Source organism: Procambarus clarkii, chromosome 68 (assembly GCF_040958095.1).
Source record: "Procambarus clarkii isolate CNS0578487 chromosome 68, FALCON_Pclarkii_2.0, whole genome shotgun sequence".
NCBI classification, from domain to species: Eukaryota; Metazoa; Arthropoda; class Malacostraca; order Decapoda; family Cambaridae; genus Procambarus; species Procambarus clarkii.
This window is the reverse complement of record NC_091217.1, coordinates 12,417,846-12,433,714: the sequence shown is the minus strand read 5'-3', so window position 1 is coordinate 12,433,714 and position 15,869 is coordinate 12,417,846. Positions and strand designations below refer to the sequence as shown.

The window sequence follows — 15,869 nt, the reverse complement described above, 5'->3', positions numbered from 1 at the left end:
TAATTTTTAATAAGTTTTTGTATGCTGTATGTATACATGTATGTATGTGTGTGTACATATATTTTTTATATATATATATATATATATATATATATATATATATATATATATGTCTCATGACATTGTGTTTTAACTAATAACTTGATTAGACATATTGCATTGTTGAAATATAAATGCTACTAACTTAGGCCATTTATTTTATTTCATTAATATATTTGCTAATGTAATTTGTGTGCATTATGTAGGCATATATATATATTCATAAAACCTTTTTTGTTATTGACTGACTACTTAATTCAATTGTCTGAACAAAAACTTTCCACAAATAATATCAATTAATAATTTTAATTTGAGAGATTATCCCATCAAGATGCTTTACAAAACTATACTGGGCAATACTGTTCAATTTACTGTTGAAAGGCGCAGGACATTATTATTGTGTGACTGGTAAAATTGTGGAAAATGAGTGAATGGTAAGTTGAAGGGTTAAATTAAATGGGTTGTTTTTAATTTCAATAATAAAATGAAAATGTTTCCTAAAATATGCAAAAATATTGCATATTTGCACAAAATTAGCGAAGGCACTGAGGAAGAAATTGACACTGAAATCATGATGGCAAAGCACATGTAATGAACAGATAAGCAAGGAGGCTGGTGGGTATAAAGAACCTTATGCTGCCATATTTTATGTTAATTGCTTTAGTTATGTAAAGACAATCTGTGTGTGTGTGAGCTTAATGTTGTGTGAAATTCTGTAATTGAAATAGTTTTAACACATTTTGTGTTGAGAGGGTCATAACTGAGGAGGTTGCTGCAGTGTTTGTGTTGAGAGGGTCATAACTGAGGAGGTTGCTGCAGTGTTTGTGTTGAGAGGGTCATAACTGAGGGGATTGCTGCAGTGTTTGTGTTGAGAGGGTCATAACTGAGGAGGTTGCTGCAGTGTTTGTGTTGAGAGGGTCATAACTGAGGGGGTTGCTGCAGTGTTTGTGTTGAGAGGGTCATAACTGAGGAGGTTGCTGCAGTGTTTGTGTTGAGAGGGTCATAACTGAGGGGGTTGCTGCAGTGTTTGTGTTGAGAGGGTCATAACTGAGGAGGTTGCTGCAGTGTTTGTGTTGAGAGGGTCATAACTGAGGGGGTTGCTGCAGTGTTTGTGTTGAGAGGGTCATAACAGGGGGTTGCTGCAGTGTTTGTGCTCAGAAGGTCATAACTGAGGGGGTTGCCACAGTGTTTGTGTTGAGAGGGTCATAACTGAGGGGGTTACTGCAGTGTTTGTGTTGAGAGGGTCATAACTGAGGGGGTTACTGCAGTGTTTGTGTTGAGAGGGTCATAACTGAGGGGGTTACTGCAGTGTTTGTGTTGAGAGGGTCATAACTGAGGGGGTTACTGCAGTGTTTGTGTTGAGAGGGTCATAACTGAGGGGGGGTTGCTGCAGTGTTTGTGCTCAGAAGGTCATAACTGAGGGGGTTGCTGCAGTGTTTGTGTTGAGAGGGTGATAACTGAGGGGGAGGGGGGTTGCTGCAGTGTTTTTGCTGTTATTACTCAATATACACATTATATATAACTGCCTACATTTTTGTGCATCATTATAAACCACAAAGCATTTCTGGTGAGTGTTATAACCTTATAACCAGTTATAAGAAGTCAGCTTAGTCCCACATTGTTAACATCAAGTTGTAACAACATGCATTGAATACATAGTATTTTCTTCATATTATAAATGGTTTTTATCATAGTTTTTCAAGTATGATGATGTATTGCACTATTAATAATAATATTTGTATCACAAAGTTTAGAATATTGGTGCTCACAGATATACAGTATTCGTGTCACAAACTAATACGAGTTCAAATAATATATTCTTTGAACAATAAAACATAGCTTTTGTTGTTATTACACTATATACACACATTATATATATATATCAACATTTTTATGCACCACAGGGAACTAATAAGTAGTTCTGGTGGGTGTGGTGATGAAATAAAAGCACAGCTTAGAGCTACACGATATGAGCAGATGATGCCAGCACACGTTACTTGATGCAAGAAAATACTTTCAATATACTATGCACGTCGCAAAGACTACCAACAGAATTGCTATTATCATCACATTCCTGTCATTAAATCCTGAATATGAATCCATTTCCCCAAGGTTATGTTGTAGAGGAGCATAAGATTGTTTCAACAATGGGTAGATAAACGAGACAATGGCTAAATGCTGTGGCTGTCCCCTCATGCTGTGACCACCATAACTAGCATTGTGTTCACTGATATCTGAACATTGTACATAGTCTTTATCACAATCAGGATCATCTATGACACCATTGCAAAATAATTGCAGTTATTTTATTCATCATTATTAAGTGGTGCTGTGGCCCCTAGCTGCACAGTGGTGCTGTGAGCTGCTGCTGCATGTGCCACCCTTGGTCACTCCTAGTACTGAAGCTCTCACAGACACAGACAGGAAGGATGCAGGCATTTTTTTTTTCCCAAGATAGTGTCTACTGGAGTCCTGAGGTGTAGGATGTGAGCCTGGTGTACCCATGGAAGTTTTGAATCATTCCCTATACCTAAAAATGCCTTGAGGGGCTATGCGCACCACCAGTCAAGCACCTTAAGGCGCTATGCCCTGTGCAGGGGTTACAGAATGCATTTCCTACCTCTAAGTAATTATATATTGTCCACTATTTCTACAAGTTCATTTAGGGAGACCCCCCCCCCATTGTCTTTACAAGTTACAAAATTATCAATATTAACTTTGAATAAACATCATTATACTGCCTCATAGCTATCGAGGCATTAGCAGAGCACAACTAGAGCGAATGATGTGTTAAGGCTTATCTGCAGAATGTTCAGTTGGAAACTGAAAGTTAAGGAAAGTCAGCAAATGAGGTGATGGAACTCATAACACAGAAATGCAAAGAAGCAATGGAACAGTTCATACCTCTCAGGAGAGAAGTAGATGAAAGGAGAATAGTAAACCAATGGTTCAATAGACAGGAAATGGAGAAGACAAAAAAATTCCTATTCAGTAGCTTTTTACACGCCATGAATACAGAGGCAAATATGGAGACATTAAAGCAGACCAAAAATGAGTACACCAGAATCAGGAGGGCAGCAGAGCGGCAATTTGGAAATGACTTTTGGCAAAAACAAAGATCTGACCTAAGCTGTTGCATAGCCATAGATATGGAGGAAACCAATGGGATGAAGCCATGTGCAGCATACAGATGCGTTCTGGCCCAGAACCGGCTCCCCAGAATCCACTCAGTAAAGCAACTAAACTACTGGGACCGACTAAAAGAGCCTAAATCTGTATTCTTTTAAGCGCAGGCAGGAGAGATAAATAATAATTTATACGTGGAAAATATTAGAGAGGCTGGTCCCAAACCTGCATACAGAAAAAACATCACATGAGACCAGAAGGCATGGCAGGATGTGCAGAATACCCCCGTTGAAAAGCTGAGGTGCAACAGGTACTCTTGAGAGAGAACTCTATCAACATCAGAGGCCCGAGACTGTTCAACACGCTTCCAATACACATAAAGGGCATAACTGGTCGACCCCTCACAGTGTTCAAGAGAGAACTGGCTAAGCACCTCCAAAGGATACCTGATCAACCAGGCTGTGATTCATACAACCAGGCTTCCAACAGCCTGGTTGACCAGCAACCAGGAGGCCTGGTCGACGACCGGGCCGCGGGGACGCTAAGCCCCGGAAGCACCTCAAGGTACCCTCAAGGTAGGTAACCTGAGTCAGTTCTGATGTGGTGTATCACCAGCCTGTAGACACTGTAGGTACAGATAGACACACAGCACCCAGCCATTGTTTCCTGCAGCTACACACAATGAAATGACCTCATGTTCCTTCATAATATTGTACAACCTTGTGGAAATGGATTCATATTTGGGATTTTTGTGATAGGAATATGGTAATAACAGCAGTTTTGTAGCTGGTCACAGGGAAATATGTAGAATATTGGAGGCATTGTCTTGCATCATGACTGATGGCATCGTCTTCTCGTATCATGTAGCTCCATGCTATGTTTTAATTTCATCACCATACCTACCAGAACTGCTTATTACTTTGTTATGGTGCATATAAATGTTGATTGTGATATATAACATGCATATATATTATAAAAAACATCACGAACACTGGTTGATGTAAGAATATTGTCAATACTGTATATAAGAGCCCCATATTTTTGAGAATAGCAATGTTCCATATATTTAACTATATAAATTCCACAAATTACACACTATTGAATATTAATGCAAAAAACTAGATATAAAACCATTCACAGACACTGAAATAAATATGTAAAAATGTATTTGGGGCAGCCCCCCGTCCCCAACACACTTGGCTGTTGGCTGCTAGGCTGAACTTGGATTCTTGTTCTGTGTATATAAACACTTAACACATGATTTTTGTGGTTCATTATGGTGCACAAAAAATGTAGATAGTTATATATAACATGTATACATAGTGTAATAACAGCAAAAACACTGTTCAATTGATCTTAGAATATAATAGTCTTAGAATAGAATGCAGTCTCCGTGGCATAGTGGTAAGACGCTCGCCTGATGTTCCTCAAGAGCTTTGTCCTGGGTTCATATCCTGGCCGGGGAGGATTTACTGGGCGCAAATCCTTAACTGTAGCCTCTGTTTAACTCAACAGTAAAATGGGTACTTAGTTGTAAAAACGATTCTTCGCGGGGGTCATATTCCAGGGAACATAGGATTAAGGACTTGCCCAAAACGCTACGCGTACTAGTGGCTGTACAAGAATGTAAGAACTCTTGTATATATAAATAAAAAAAAAAAAATAATGTGTGTCACCATATATGAGCTCCATAATTTTGAGCATAGCAATATTCCACACATTTAACTATATAAATTACACAATTTTTAACAATATTACAGCAAAATACCAGAGATGAAATGAATGAGAGATTAAAATAATTATGAAAAATTATATTCGTGGCAACTGCCGTCCCACGGGATGACGGGGTCGATTGTGTCCGGGTGCCTACCCACTCGGCGCGCATAAATTGCTCAGCTTCTTTGCTCCATCACGGCTAAAGTATGTCACATACAATATTTTATTTTAGTTTCCCGTGATCAGAGACATTAGTTTAATAATGTAAGTAGATAAACTAATTTCCTGGGGGGAACCCCATTGGCTCCCCCAAGCTACCTAGGCTGATATGGATATATTAGATTTCTGGCATCAGTCAATGTACATGGAGTTCTAGGCCTACTGGGGACCACGAGCCAGAACCTGGCCCCCTCAGAGAGGCATGAGGAGCAATGGCCTACAGAAACCCCCGTGTGGTCAGAAGCATTCTATGTCTGCCATCGACTGGGTCAGGCACCCAGAAAGGTAAGTGCCCCAAAAACAAATCTCTATTCTGGTGAAAACATTGTTACAAAGAGCCGAATGAGTGGACAGAACTCCAAATTAAAACAAGCAAACTAGCATGACGTCGTCAAGTTGCCGCGCTGTTGTCTATGCAACCCCCTCCCCGGAAGGGAGGAAGAGGGGAGCCCCAGACCTTCACGCCCGCTACCCACCCTTCAGTTCTTGGTTGATGTGACATTGGCAAGGTCATGTGCCTCTGGCTCCAGCAACTGTTTCAGTTCAGTGCCATGTGGTATGGTGCTGTTTCTATGGTCAGTGTGTGAGAGCCAGGAGTAATTTCTTCAGTACTTTGGCAGCATGTGCTTAGGGTTTCCTTCCCTAGGTGCCCTGTAATTACTGCCCTTGGGGCTTGGGGCCACCTTCCACCAGTCGCCTTAGGATTTACCTCATCTGTCTCTTTTGCTGCTTGGTAATTGACCACCCTTGGAGTCAGCTGTGATTTGTGTCCCCCTGTTTATCTCTGGGAAGGGAGTAGTTTTGTCATTGGTAGGGGCGCAGGGTACTATGCAGCTAGTTATCACCTCACATAGCGGGTGGCTCTGTTCCACCTGGGTATGTTGTCCTCTTGCGGGGGTTTTCTTTTTGTCTAGTTGCCTGATGGGGGGGTCTGCCACTTGGTTGGTCATACCCTATTGTTACTTGGTGCTCCTCCGCTTGACTCCTGTGTGTGTACACGTCCCAGGGCTCCAGCTTTAGCAGATTGCTTGGTAGTTTTGGTCGCCGGATAGCAGTACCCTGCCTGAGCTTCCCTTAGCGAGATAACGCGACTAAGGGTCCTGGGAAACCCTGCGGGAGGCTCTTTGGTCCATTGGATGCGACTCCTGAGTCCCCTTTCCCTTCATGCAAGGTTGAAGGTTGCTCTGTCCCCTTGTCTCAGGGTGGCGATCACCGATTGTGCCTCCGCCATGCTGCCTGTAGGGTCGGTCATTCTTTCGACCCAGAGTCATGCGAGTTTTGTTGCTTGTATGTACTCCAGTTCACCCAATCTGCTGATGATCATAAATGGATGCAGGCACCTTCAGCGTTGCATGATAGGTTCCAGTTGCTGCAACGTGATAGGTTGGTTGCTTCCCTGCTTTGGCTATAGGAACCTGGACTTGGGGGTGTTAGTCACATCGGCTTTGGTTCCGTCCACACCCCCATTGTCCTTCCCCTTCTGTTGTGCGTTCTGGTCCTGCCCCCTTGCTTCTGGCTCCAAAGCATCTGAGGGTTTCGGAGTTGGGGCAAGGGTTAGTTGGTATTGAGACTCGGGCAGTTTCGGGGGAGTCCCCTTCCGGGGTGGTGGCAGAGGCATTCGAGCCTAGGCCTCCAGCCGGAGCTTCTGGGTCTGACCAGTGGGCCCCCTTTGTTCCTGCTTTTTTGGTGGCTCCTGCCTTGTCTTTAGAGGAGGGGGGGGTTTGGAGGATGGCTCGGCCCCGGATCCTCGAGGTGAGGTTCCCGGGGTGGGGAAGGGGTTGACTTGGGGCCCTTGGGCCCCATTAGACCCCGCTTGGGTTTTTGTACCCTTGGAGTGGGATTTGGTGTTACAAGGAGTGGGGTTCACATATTCTTCCTCATAGGAATTGAATTTGACATCTACTCCTCCCCAGGTTCGATTCCATGATTCCGTGGGTTCTTCGGTTCCATCTTTCTGGAGGTTTTCGGCCTCTCGCATTCTGCCTATGTTGTGCGGGAGGCCACTGCAGCTTACCTCCTGCGCGACCCAGATTATGCCTTCGTAATGGATCCGAATTCGTTCGTGTATGGATCATCTTGTCCTTATTGAGGTTCGTTATGAGGTTCCGGAGTCTTCCTGGTTGGCAGACAACCCTATCTTCTCGTTGGAGACTTGGCATACATTCTGATGGTCCTGCACACTTGAGTGGCGAGAAGCTCATATGGTGTTGCAGGTTTTCCTGGGGGGAGGGGGCAATTTTGAGCATCTCGAAGAGTGCTTGTTCATGCCTGCCCTTCCGTGGGATGTTGGTGTGGTGCAGGTTCCTTCCCTCTCGGCTGTATTGGTCGTGGAGGACTTGCGCGTGCATGGCCTGTTGGTTTTGGCATTGCTTTACTTTTTCCTGCTTGAGCTGTCCTCGGACTGGCTTGAAGAGGACATGGAGTTCCTAGGGGCTGCCTCTGGGTCTGTTGCATTGCCCTCGGTGGTGTGTGCATTGTTGAAGCTATTCGCACCAATCCTGCGGGATGCGGTTTGAAGAAAAAGGTTTTTCTTACACACAAAAAAAAAAGTTTTTTCTTCATTGGTGCTTGTTTCTTCTTTGGAATCCGCTTGGGCCCTGGCTCTTAGGTTGTCTTTGCTTTTTTGTCATTGCTGTTTGCAGAGTCTGCTGTTGTGCAGTGTCTGTGCAGCTTCGTCTAGTTGCCGTCCTATGTCGAACTTGTTGGGATGTCGGGGTTTTCTCTTTCGTTGCCTTCCTTTCGGCTTGAAACTGGCGCCTTGTGTTTTCACACGCCTTACCTGGGTTGTAGTGGCCCGTCTGTGTCTGTTAGGTGTTCGGGTTCTTGCCTACCTCGACAACTGGCTGGTGTGGGCTCCCAACCAGTCCCCATGTCTGCTCGCCAGGGATTTGGTTCTTTCCTGGCTCGCTGGGTTCAGGTTCCTGGTGAACTGGTGGAAGTCCCATCTGGTTTCCTCTCAGGTTTGGTCATGGCTGGGTCATGTGTGGGATGCTCGAACCGCTTCCTTGTATCTCCCTCCAGAGACTCTGCATTGGCTGCATTCCCACCTTCGCCTGTTTTTGAGGGGCTTCCGGGTTACACGGCAGTTGCTTGAGGGTTTGTGCGGGAGCCTGAACTTTGCCATGATGGTCTACCCACAGGGTCGAGTTTGGCTTCACCAGCTGTTGTGGTTCCTTCGGGGACATCCCTTCTGCCTCTCTTGCAACCGCTGGGTTCGGCCTCCGGGGGCTTTGTGTCGGTTGCTGTATCTCCACTTCCTCTTTGGGTTTTTCGGGGTTCAGTGCCTTGGTGCCGACCCGAGCCCTCACTCAATGTGTTCACGGATGCATCGTCTCTTGGCTGGGGCTTTGTGACCAGTGCTCACCAAGCTGGCCAGAGGTGGTGGGGTCCATCCTTCCATCGGGCCCACAGCACGGTCAGGGAGTTCGCGACTGTGTGGATGTCGCTCCGGAGGGTTCGAGGAATTTGGCTCTCCTGGCAGTTTACATTCGGGGGGTGTCCAACGTCCTGTCACGGTTCATTCCCTTGTTCATAAAATACACGGTCAATGCCGACTCGTTCAGTTGGCTCTGCTGGACTTTTGGGTCTCTGGAAGTGGACCTCTTCATGTCGGGGTGGTTGAGGCGTTTTCCAATATACGTGGCACCCTTTCCCGATTGCGAGCCGGTCGGGATCAGTGCCTTCAGGCAGGACTGGGCAAGGTGGGGTTACCTGTATCTCTTCTACCCGGTACCCGGTTCAGCTGTTACTCTAGGTTCTGGCTCGCTTAGAGACTTATCAGGGGGAGAGTTTTCCTTCTGACTCCTTGGTGGCCGGCCCGGTCATGATTTCAGGCGCTGCTTACTCGGTTTCAGGTGCTGCTTGCTCAGTGTCCGAACACGAGTGTCTTCCCACGGCTCCGCCTCTTTCAACAGATCGGTCCGGCCTGGTACGTGGCTGGTTCCCTCTTCTCCTCGAGTCTTCGCGTCTGGTCTTGCTGACTTGAGTCCGTTGTCAGAGTATGGTGCACAGGTGGCTTCGTTGATGGTTTTCCACCTGCGTGCTACATCTCAGTGGCAGTATGAAGTTTCCTGGCGGTTCTTCCGTTATTTCCTATCTCTGTATAGGTGTACTTCGGTCTCTGATAGGATTGTCTTGTCCTTCCTTTCATGGTTGTTCCAGGACCATCATTTTATGCCGAATACTGTCGCCTCGTATCGTGCGGTGCTGGTGGAGCCACTGCAGTTTGTGTTTGGTATTTATGTTACTTCTGCTCTGTTCTGCGAGCTGTCTCATGCATTGTTTCACCTCCATCCTGCTACACCACTTGAGTCATCCTGGTCGTGGAGATCAAACAGGGTCCTCACCACTCACTACCTTGTCAATGTTCCTGGGCCTCGTAGGGCCTGTGTCGCATTAGGTCGGTGGTTGCAGGCAGTTCTATCGACTTCAAGTTGAGCGAGGGCCGACAGCCTCCAGGGTAAGTCCCTGTTTTTGTTTTTGTCTTTTTGTAGTTAGTTCGGGGGAGCCGATGGGGCTTCCCCTAGAAAACCAGTGTTGAATGTACAGTAATTTGAAACCAGGGTTGAATTTCTGGGTTAGACCCAGAGTCTTCTCAGCAACCCTCTCTCCCTCCAGTCAGGGTTTTTTTGTGTGTTTGACATCCAGCTTAAGAACTAAAGGGGTGGGTAACCGTCGTGAAGGTCTGGGGCTTCCCCTTCCCCCTCCAGGGGAGGGGGGGGGTTGCGCAGACCGTGGCGCGGCAACGTGGTAACATCATGATAGTTTGCTTGTTTTCATTTGGGAAGTTCTGTCCACTCGTTAGGCTCTTTGTAGCAATGTTTTCCCAAGATAGGGGTTTGTTTTGGGCCACTTACCTTTCTGGGTGCCTGACCCAGTCAATGGCAGACATAGAATGCTTCCAACCACACATGATTTTCTAAAGGCCATTGCTCCTCATGCTTCTCTGAGGGGCCAAGTTCTGGCTCGTGGTCCCCGGTAGGCCTAGAACTCCATGTACATTGACTGATGCCAGAAATCTAATATATCCATATCAACCTGGATAGCTCCGGGTCTCACCCAGAAAATGGCATTTCGTTTCATTCAATGGTGTTTTTTTGGAAATAATTTATTTTCGATGTACCACGGGGTGGGTTGTCATATTATAATGCAGCACAGTGCAGTGGTTAAACATCATCACAGTATTATCACCAACCTGTAGTAGTCATAACAGGTTAGAGTACTGTATTGAAAGGTAGAGTTCGGGGTTATAGTACTGAAGCTTACCAGGCAGCAGCCACTTTATCGGCAAGGTTTTCTTTTTCTTGTGTTGGGCATTTGCAGCCTTGTACTGTATTTCGTTGGATGCCCCAGAGTTGGCCCCTATTGTGTTTAGAGATCAGAAATTAGAGGTGTTAGTTTCCTCCACTTGGACAACGTCCGTGCCTCCTTTTCCGTGGATGTGGTTCATCCTGGTTAACTCTTGGATGGTGCAGCTATTATTAACCAACAACAGTGCTGTGTGTAAGAATTATTTTTTCTTTCTTCATATTCTAAGATTGTCAAAATGTGTTCACTGATCATGGGGAAAAAAAAATCGTATGCGACATATTTTGGCCGTGATAGGGCAAGGAAGTCTGGCAAGATACAGGCTCTGATACACATCCGGGTCAGTCTCCTCCAGCCTAGCCTTGAGGTGGGAGTTACCACAAAACTATTATTACCTAATTATTTCAATGTCTCTGAATGGTTTTCTCTTTTTTTTCCAGTAATATTATTCAATAGTGTGAAATGTAATTTATTTATACAATAGAACCTCGGTACTCAAACTTAATTGGTCTGAAGGCCGGTTGAGTGCTGATCTGTTAGAGTATTGAATAATTTTCCCCATAAGGAAAAATGTAAATTGGATTAATCTGTTAATTCAATTTAATAAAACATTGCATATTTTATTTCCAAGAGGACATAGTCATGCCTACCCCAAGGGAGGAAGGTACTGAATGTCATATACAGTATCCCTTCTTTCCTGGTGAATATTATATCTAGCATAGATGGTACATCCCCTTTCCTCATTCTCTTGGCCTGCTTAACATGTTGATACATGTATATCTCCAAGATGAGGTTTACAAATCTGCCTGTCCAAGTTTTCCTATCTTCTTGCTTTGGGACAATATCTGGGACCTTAAGCTGAATTTTATCTTTTAGCTTCAATATTTTTTCTCTATGTTGGTATGTACTGTTTTCAGGAACATGTTCCCTCTTTCTTTGTCCTTTACTCACCCTTCCTCTAATGATTTTGTTGGTTTGTTTTTATGTACCATTTCACAGGCTACCCAGTGCGTATTGCTATGTAGAAAAAATAATTTCTTCATTTTTGTTTCTATTTAGACGTTTTGTTTCATCAAGGTTTAATTTTAGCTTTTCTCTGTCTTCCTTTGAGGGGTCTTGTCTTAATAACCAAAGTTTCCTCATCATTCTGCAGTTTCCTGGCATTCCTTGGCACTTGTCATTTGTTTCACTCCATTAAATGTCACCCTTAAGGGGTGATTCTTGTCTCTCATTTACCTATCCTTCTTAATCACTGACCTTTTACTTTGTCATGAAGCCTTCTCCTAAACCTACTATTTTCTCAATGATTTTTTCCTCTTCTGCTGCTCTTTCTATCCTAGATAATATTTCATTTTCTAGACATTCAAAACTTACTATGGACGTGCTTCTATCTTCTGTGTTTTCTACTAATTTACTGTTGGTAACCAGTTCTTTCCTAATTGCTTGTCTAATGTCTGCTTCCTGCTGGTCATTTTTGGTTTTTACTTCCAAACAGACTTCCTGGGTCGTTTCTTTCTGTTTTACAACTTGTTCACATGTTTCTTTTATTTCCTCTTTGTACTTTCCCAGTCCTTTATTAACCTCTTCTATTTGAGTTGTCAGTGAAGTTTCTCTTTGCATATCCTTGCCTAACTCCATGTTAGCACGTAGGGTTACTTTGAGTTGTTTACCATACGAGTATTTTCTTATTTATTCAAATTTTCTATATCTCATTATCATTCACTAGTTCCTTGATTTGTACCTCCTGTCTCTTTATCTTATGTCAAGCGGGTAATTTCCTTACCTTGCTGGAAAATACTTTCTTTTAAATTACAAAACTCAATCTTGAGATCTTCATTTTCTTGTTCTAATTTAATTACCTTTTCTTCATAATTCTTTAGTATGTCCTCAATAATCACTAACTTGCCAAGATAACCACCTTTCATTACATCTTGCTGTGAGAAACCTGCAAAACATTCCTTTGTCGGAGTACTGTCCCCCCCAGTGGTGGCGGCCATCTTTGTTGACATTCTGCTGTTTTGAAAGATCAACTTTTCTAGCCAAGATTTTTTCATTCACTAACACTTATTTCTTATCTCTTAGTTTCTTTTCAAATTCCCTACACCTTCATGTATTCTGGGACACCACTTGCAACCCTCACCCTACTCCCAATACTTAGATAATTTGAAGAATCCCGGAGCCTGCAGCAGTGTGACTTCTCAGTATGATGCTCACTCTGTGAGTGTGTGTTCTGCCGTGTGTGTGTGTGTGTGTGTGTGTAATAATATTAATTTGTGTGATTTTTTTTGTATTTAAATGTGTATTCATTAGGAAAGCTTGAATAATTTTTAATCATATTATTGCTTTAAAACATTTACTAGAAATTAAATGTTAACATTCAGTGTAAAATACAGAAGAACAATTTATAACATAGAGAAGTTTTTGGTAAATAATTTTCAGGGAACTTCAACAATGGCTGTTAAGGACTGGCATGAAGTTCTTTAATTTTAAATACAGTATTGATACCTATATAGATTTAACTTTTAAGTAGCATTAACATGTGTCTTTTGGTAGGCTCGGAAGAAGACCAGGAAGCTACAGAGATGCTGGTAGGTAATGCCCAGAATCTCATGCAGTCAGTGAAGGAAACCGTTCGTGCTGCTGAAGCTGCATCCATCAAGATTCGTACAGATGCTGGTATCAGGTTGCGTTGGGTCCGTAAACAACCTTGGTATCAGTATTAAAAATGTTTGGCATTATTTTACTAGAGTACGTCATGCAGAAACAGTCTGCATTGATATCAGAGTACTTTTTAGACTACAAATATTTTGCACAATTGATCATTGAGGAAAAATTTAGATTAATAAATAATTGAAAAGCATTTGTTTACTGGGTTATGTACATTTTCAACAAACTTTTAATTATTTTTAGATATTATTGTTGAGTTAAAATTTGTAATTTATAATTATTCATGCAAACAATTGTTTAAGAAAATACTGTAAAGAATTGTCAACACCTGGTATATAATTTTTATTGATTCCATTTTTTTGTTTTTTTATGTACAGTAAATTAAGGCTTATGAATCAGGTGTTTGCCTTCATACTGTCATATCAGTTCATCAGACAAGCATGAGCAGTATTTACTGGATTTGTTTCAGAATACCATGTTCTAAATATCAGCAGTGACACTACTTACATACATGAATGACAACTACCTGCATGCTTGAGTAATGCCACCTGCATACGTGAATTAATTTTTTCAAGAGTACACAGGAGATAAATACCCTGTCCTTATTATGTGAGAAGCCACTCATGTATGCATCCATTGTTGCTAAATTATATTCTCAGGTGTATGAGCAGTGAAAGGGATGCCATTACTTAAATTTCATCCCTGAATAATAATAATGTCCAGTAAATAGGTTTTGCTCAGCTGTAACATAAATACAGTACACACTGCCTTAATATGGTATAATGAATGTCTGTAAATATATTGACAGGTTTACAATGGGCAAATTATCATAATTAGTTCCAATGATCTCTCTAAAATGGAGTAGTACACACAGCTGTCAAGAATATTGCAGGTAGAGATTTTCTCTTGGTCATGCTTTAAAAAAAATCAAGGTAATGCTTTGTATTGTATGTCAGAACTTAGTACACACAAATGAATTTAGTCCATAATGCATTGTACATGTTCACCTTGCCACATATATGAAACTGAACATGGTTTAAAATTTGTCATATATTGGCACCTTCGTAAGTCACAAGAGTGAGTAACTCATGATAGTTGTATCGGGTAACTGTCCAGTATTTGCTTTATATTGTGCCAAAACAGTTGTCTTCCTTTTTGCAGGAGAACTGTATGCAAACTCAGCCATCAAAGATGTCTTTTAGGTTTGTAACCAAGACAAAGTTTTATTTTGGTAGTATGTACATTAATTATGAAAATTTCCTAAAACAGTAGCTAGGTGTGGCATTTTTGTCCCACCCAGTTATGTCTGCATAATATGCCATGCATTGTAAGCGTAGGGGGCTAATGCAATCTTTACAAATTTGTGCTTATCAAATTCTTGTGTCACCTGACATTCAGGAAAACACTGCCAATATCTGTTGTATATAATTTACTGTATGAAAAAGTTTATGGAACATTATGGCCACATTTAAAGAAATTTATATATATCATACATATAATTCAATAGTCTATCATAGGAAATCTCTCAAACCTTTACCTTGGGCTTAATTTTAATATAATTAGTACAGACTGCTTTTCTGGAGTAGTAGACATGCAATATTAGACTAGGCACGTCCCTGCCATACACTGTGTAATGAACTGTTACTGCAGATCATGTCAGTCTTGTGACTATCTTGTGCAGAACTAACTGATTAGTTAGCTTAGGATGTGACTAATGTCTATTTATTTGGTGCTTAAAATGTATTTATCTTAAGATAAATTTCTCTAACAGACTGAACACAAAGTACAGTTTGAAATGATTATGCTCATTGACTTAGGTTAAGATGGAACTAATAAGGGTATGCATATTAAGAGCTTGTTGATACATAAATTTTTGTTGTGTTTGTAATCATTTGAGTGCCTTTCTGCTGTAATTAAAATGATTTACTATAATATGGATGGACAGACTGTTTTATAAGACTGTACAAAGCAAGAGTGAATTTACAACTTGGTAAAATTGCAGACCTGGTAATAAAATGGTCAGTTATTAATGTTCCTACTTTAATTCTGATACCACTGTATTATCTATATATTCTTATTCTTGCAATACCCTAGTGAATTAAGAAGCACTTACAATCACATGGATGCCTTACAATGTTGAAGCACTGATTATCACTGAGAATGGAAGTCCTGATGAATATTACTAATGAGCAGTAAATTGCATTAGTTATATTTGTATTTTGCTTACACAAAGATTTTACCCTCAGTGACAGTGCTGCTATCGTCCGCATTTGTGGTTGCACATGTGAAAAGATCTTGGTATGAATACTGACTAATAAAAAGTCAAGTGAGTTTCATAGTTTTGTTTGAACCTTACTTGAGGGGCTTAGATCAGTGTATTTATGCTTTGTTCTTTTCAGATTTTTAAGTCCACTTAGATACTGTTTTGGTTGCATTTTTAAATCTTTCATGTGCAGATTCTTAATATTTTATAAAAGAAAAGTATAATGATTAAATGTTACTAGTGTATGCTGTGTTTGTTTACCAGAACACCTTAAGAAATATTTCATGTAAGTAATTTAACAACAGGTAAATACATAGCCAGGAAGACTATGTAGCACTCTGTCATTGGATGTTCACAAGGCACCAACTCTCTCAAGATGCCAATACAAGAACAAAAGGACACAAGGTATTGGATTCACCAAGAATTCTATCTAGGAACAAGTGATTCCTAGGGACATTAGGAAAACAAGACATGTTCTGAAAATTGGGATACATGTAATTGCAGCCCCTTCTCGGAAGGCAGCCACCTACCT

The 15,869-nt window shown here is 41.8% G+C and overlaps 1 protein-coding gene across 19 annotated transcripts in view; it reads left to right on the top strand.

Moving 5' to 3' along the window:
- The window catches only part of Vinc (vinculin), a 228,296-nt gene extending 212,714 nt beyond the window's left edge, over positions 1 to 15,582 (top strand). For 18 of the 19 annotated variants that reach the window (XM_069310862.1, XM_069310860.1, XM_069310858.1 and 15 more), the window contains one exon: positions 12,961 to 15,582. In XM_069310862.1, the coding sequence (XP_069166963.1) occupies positions 12,961 to 13,130 (170 nt within the window). In that variant the 3' untranslated portion in view covers positions 13,131 to 15,582. Of the gene's footprint in view, positions 1 to 4,925; positions 12,914 to 12,960 lie in introns of those variants that run through there. The other variant, XM_069310856.1, reaches the window with a different exon arrangement.
- Positions 15,583 to 15,869: the final 287 nt, after the last annotated feature.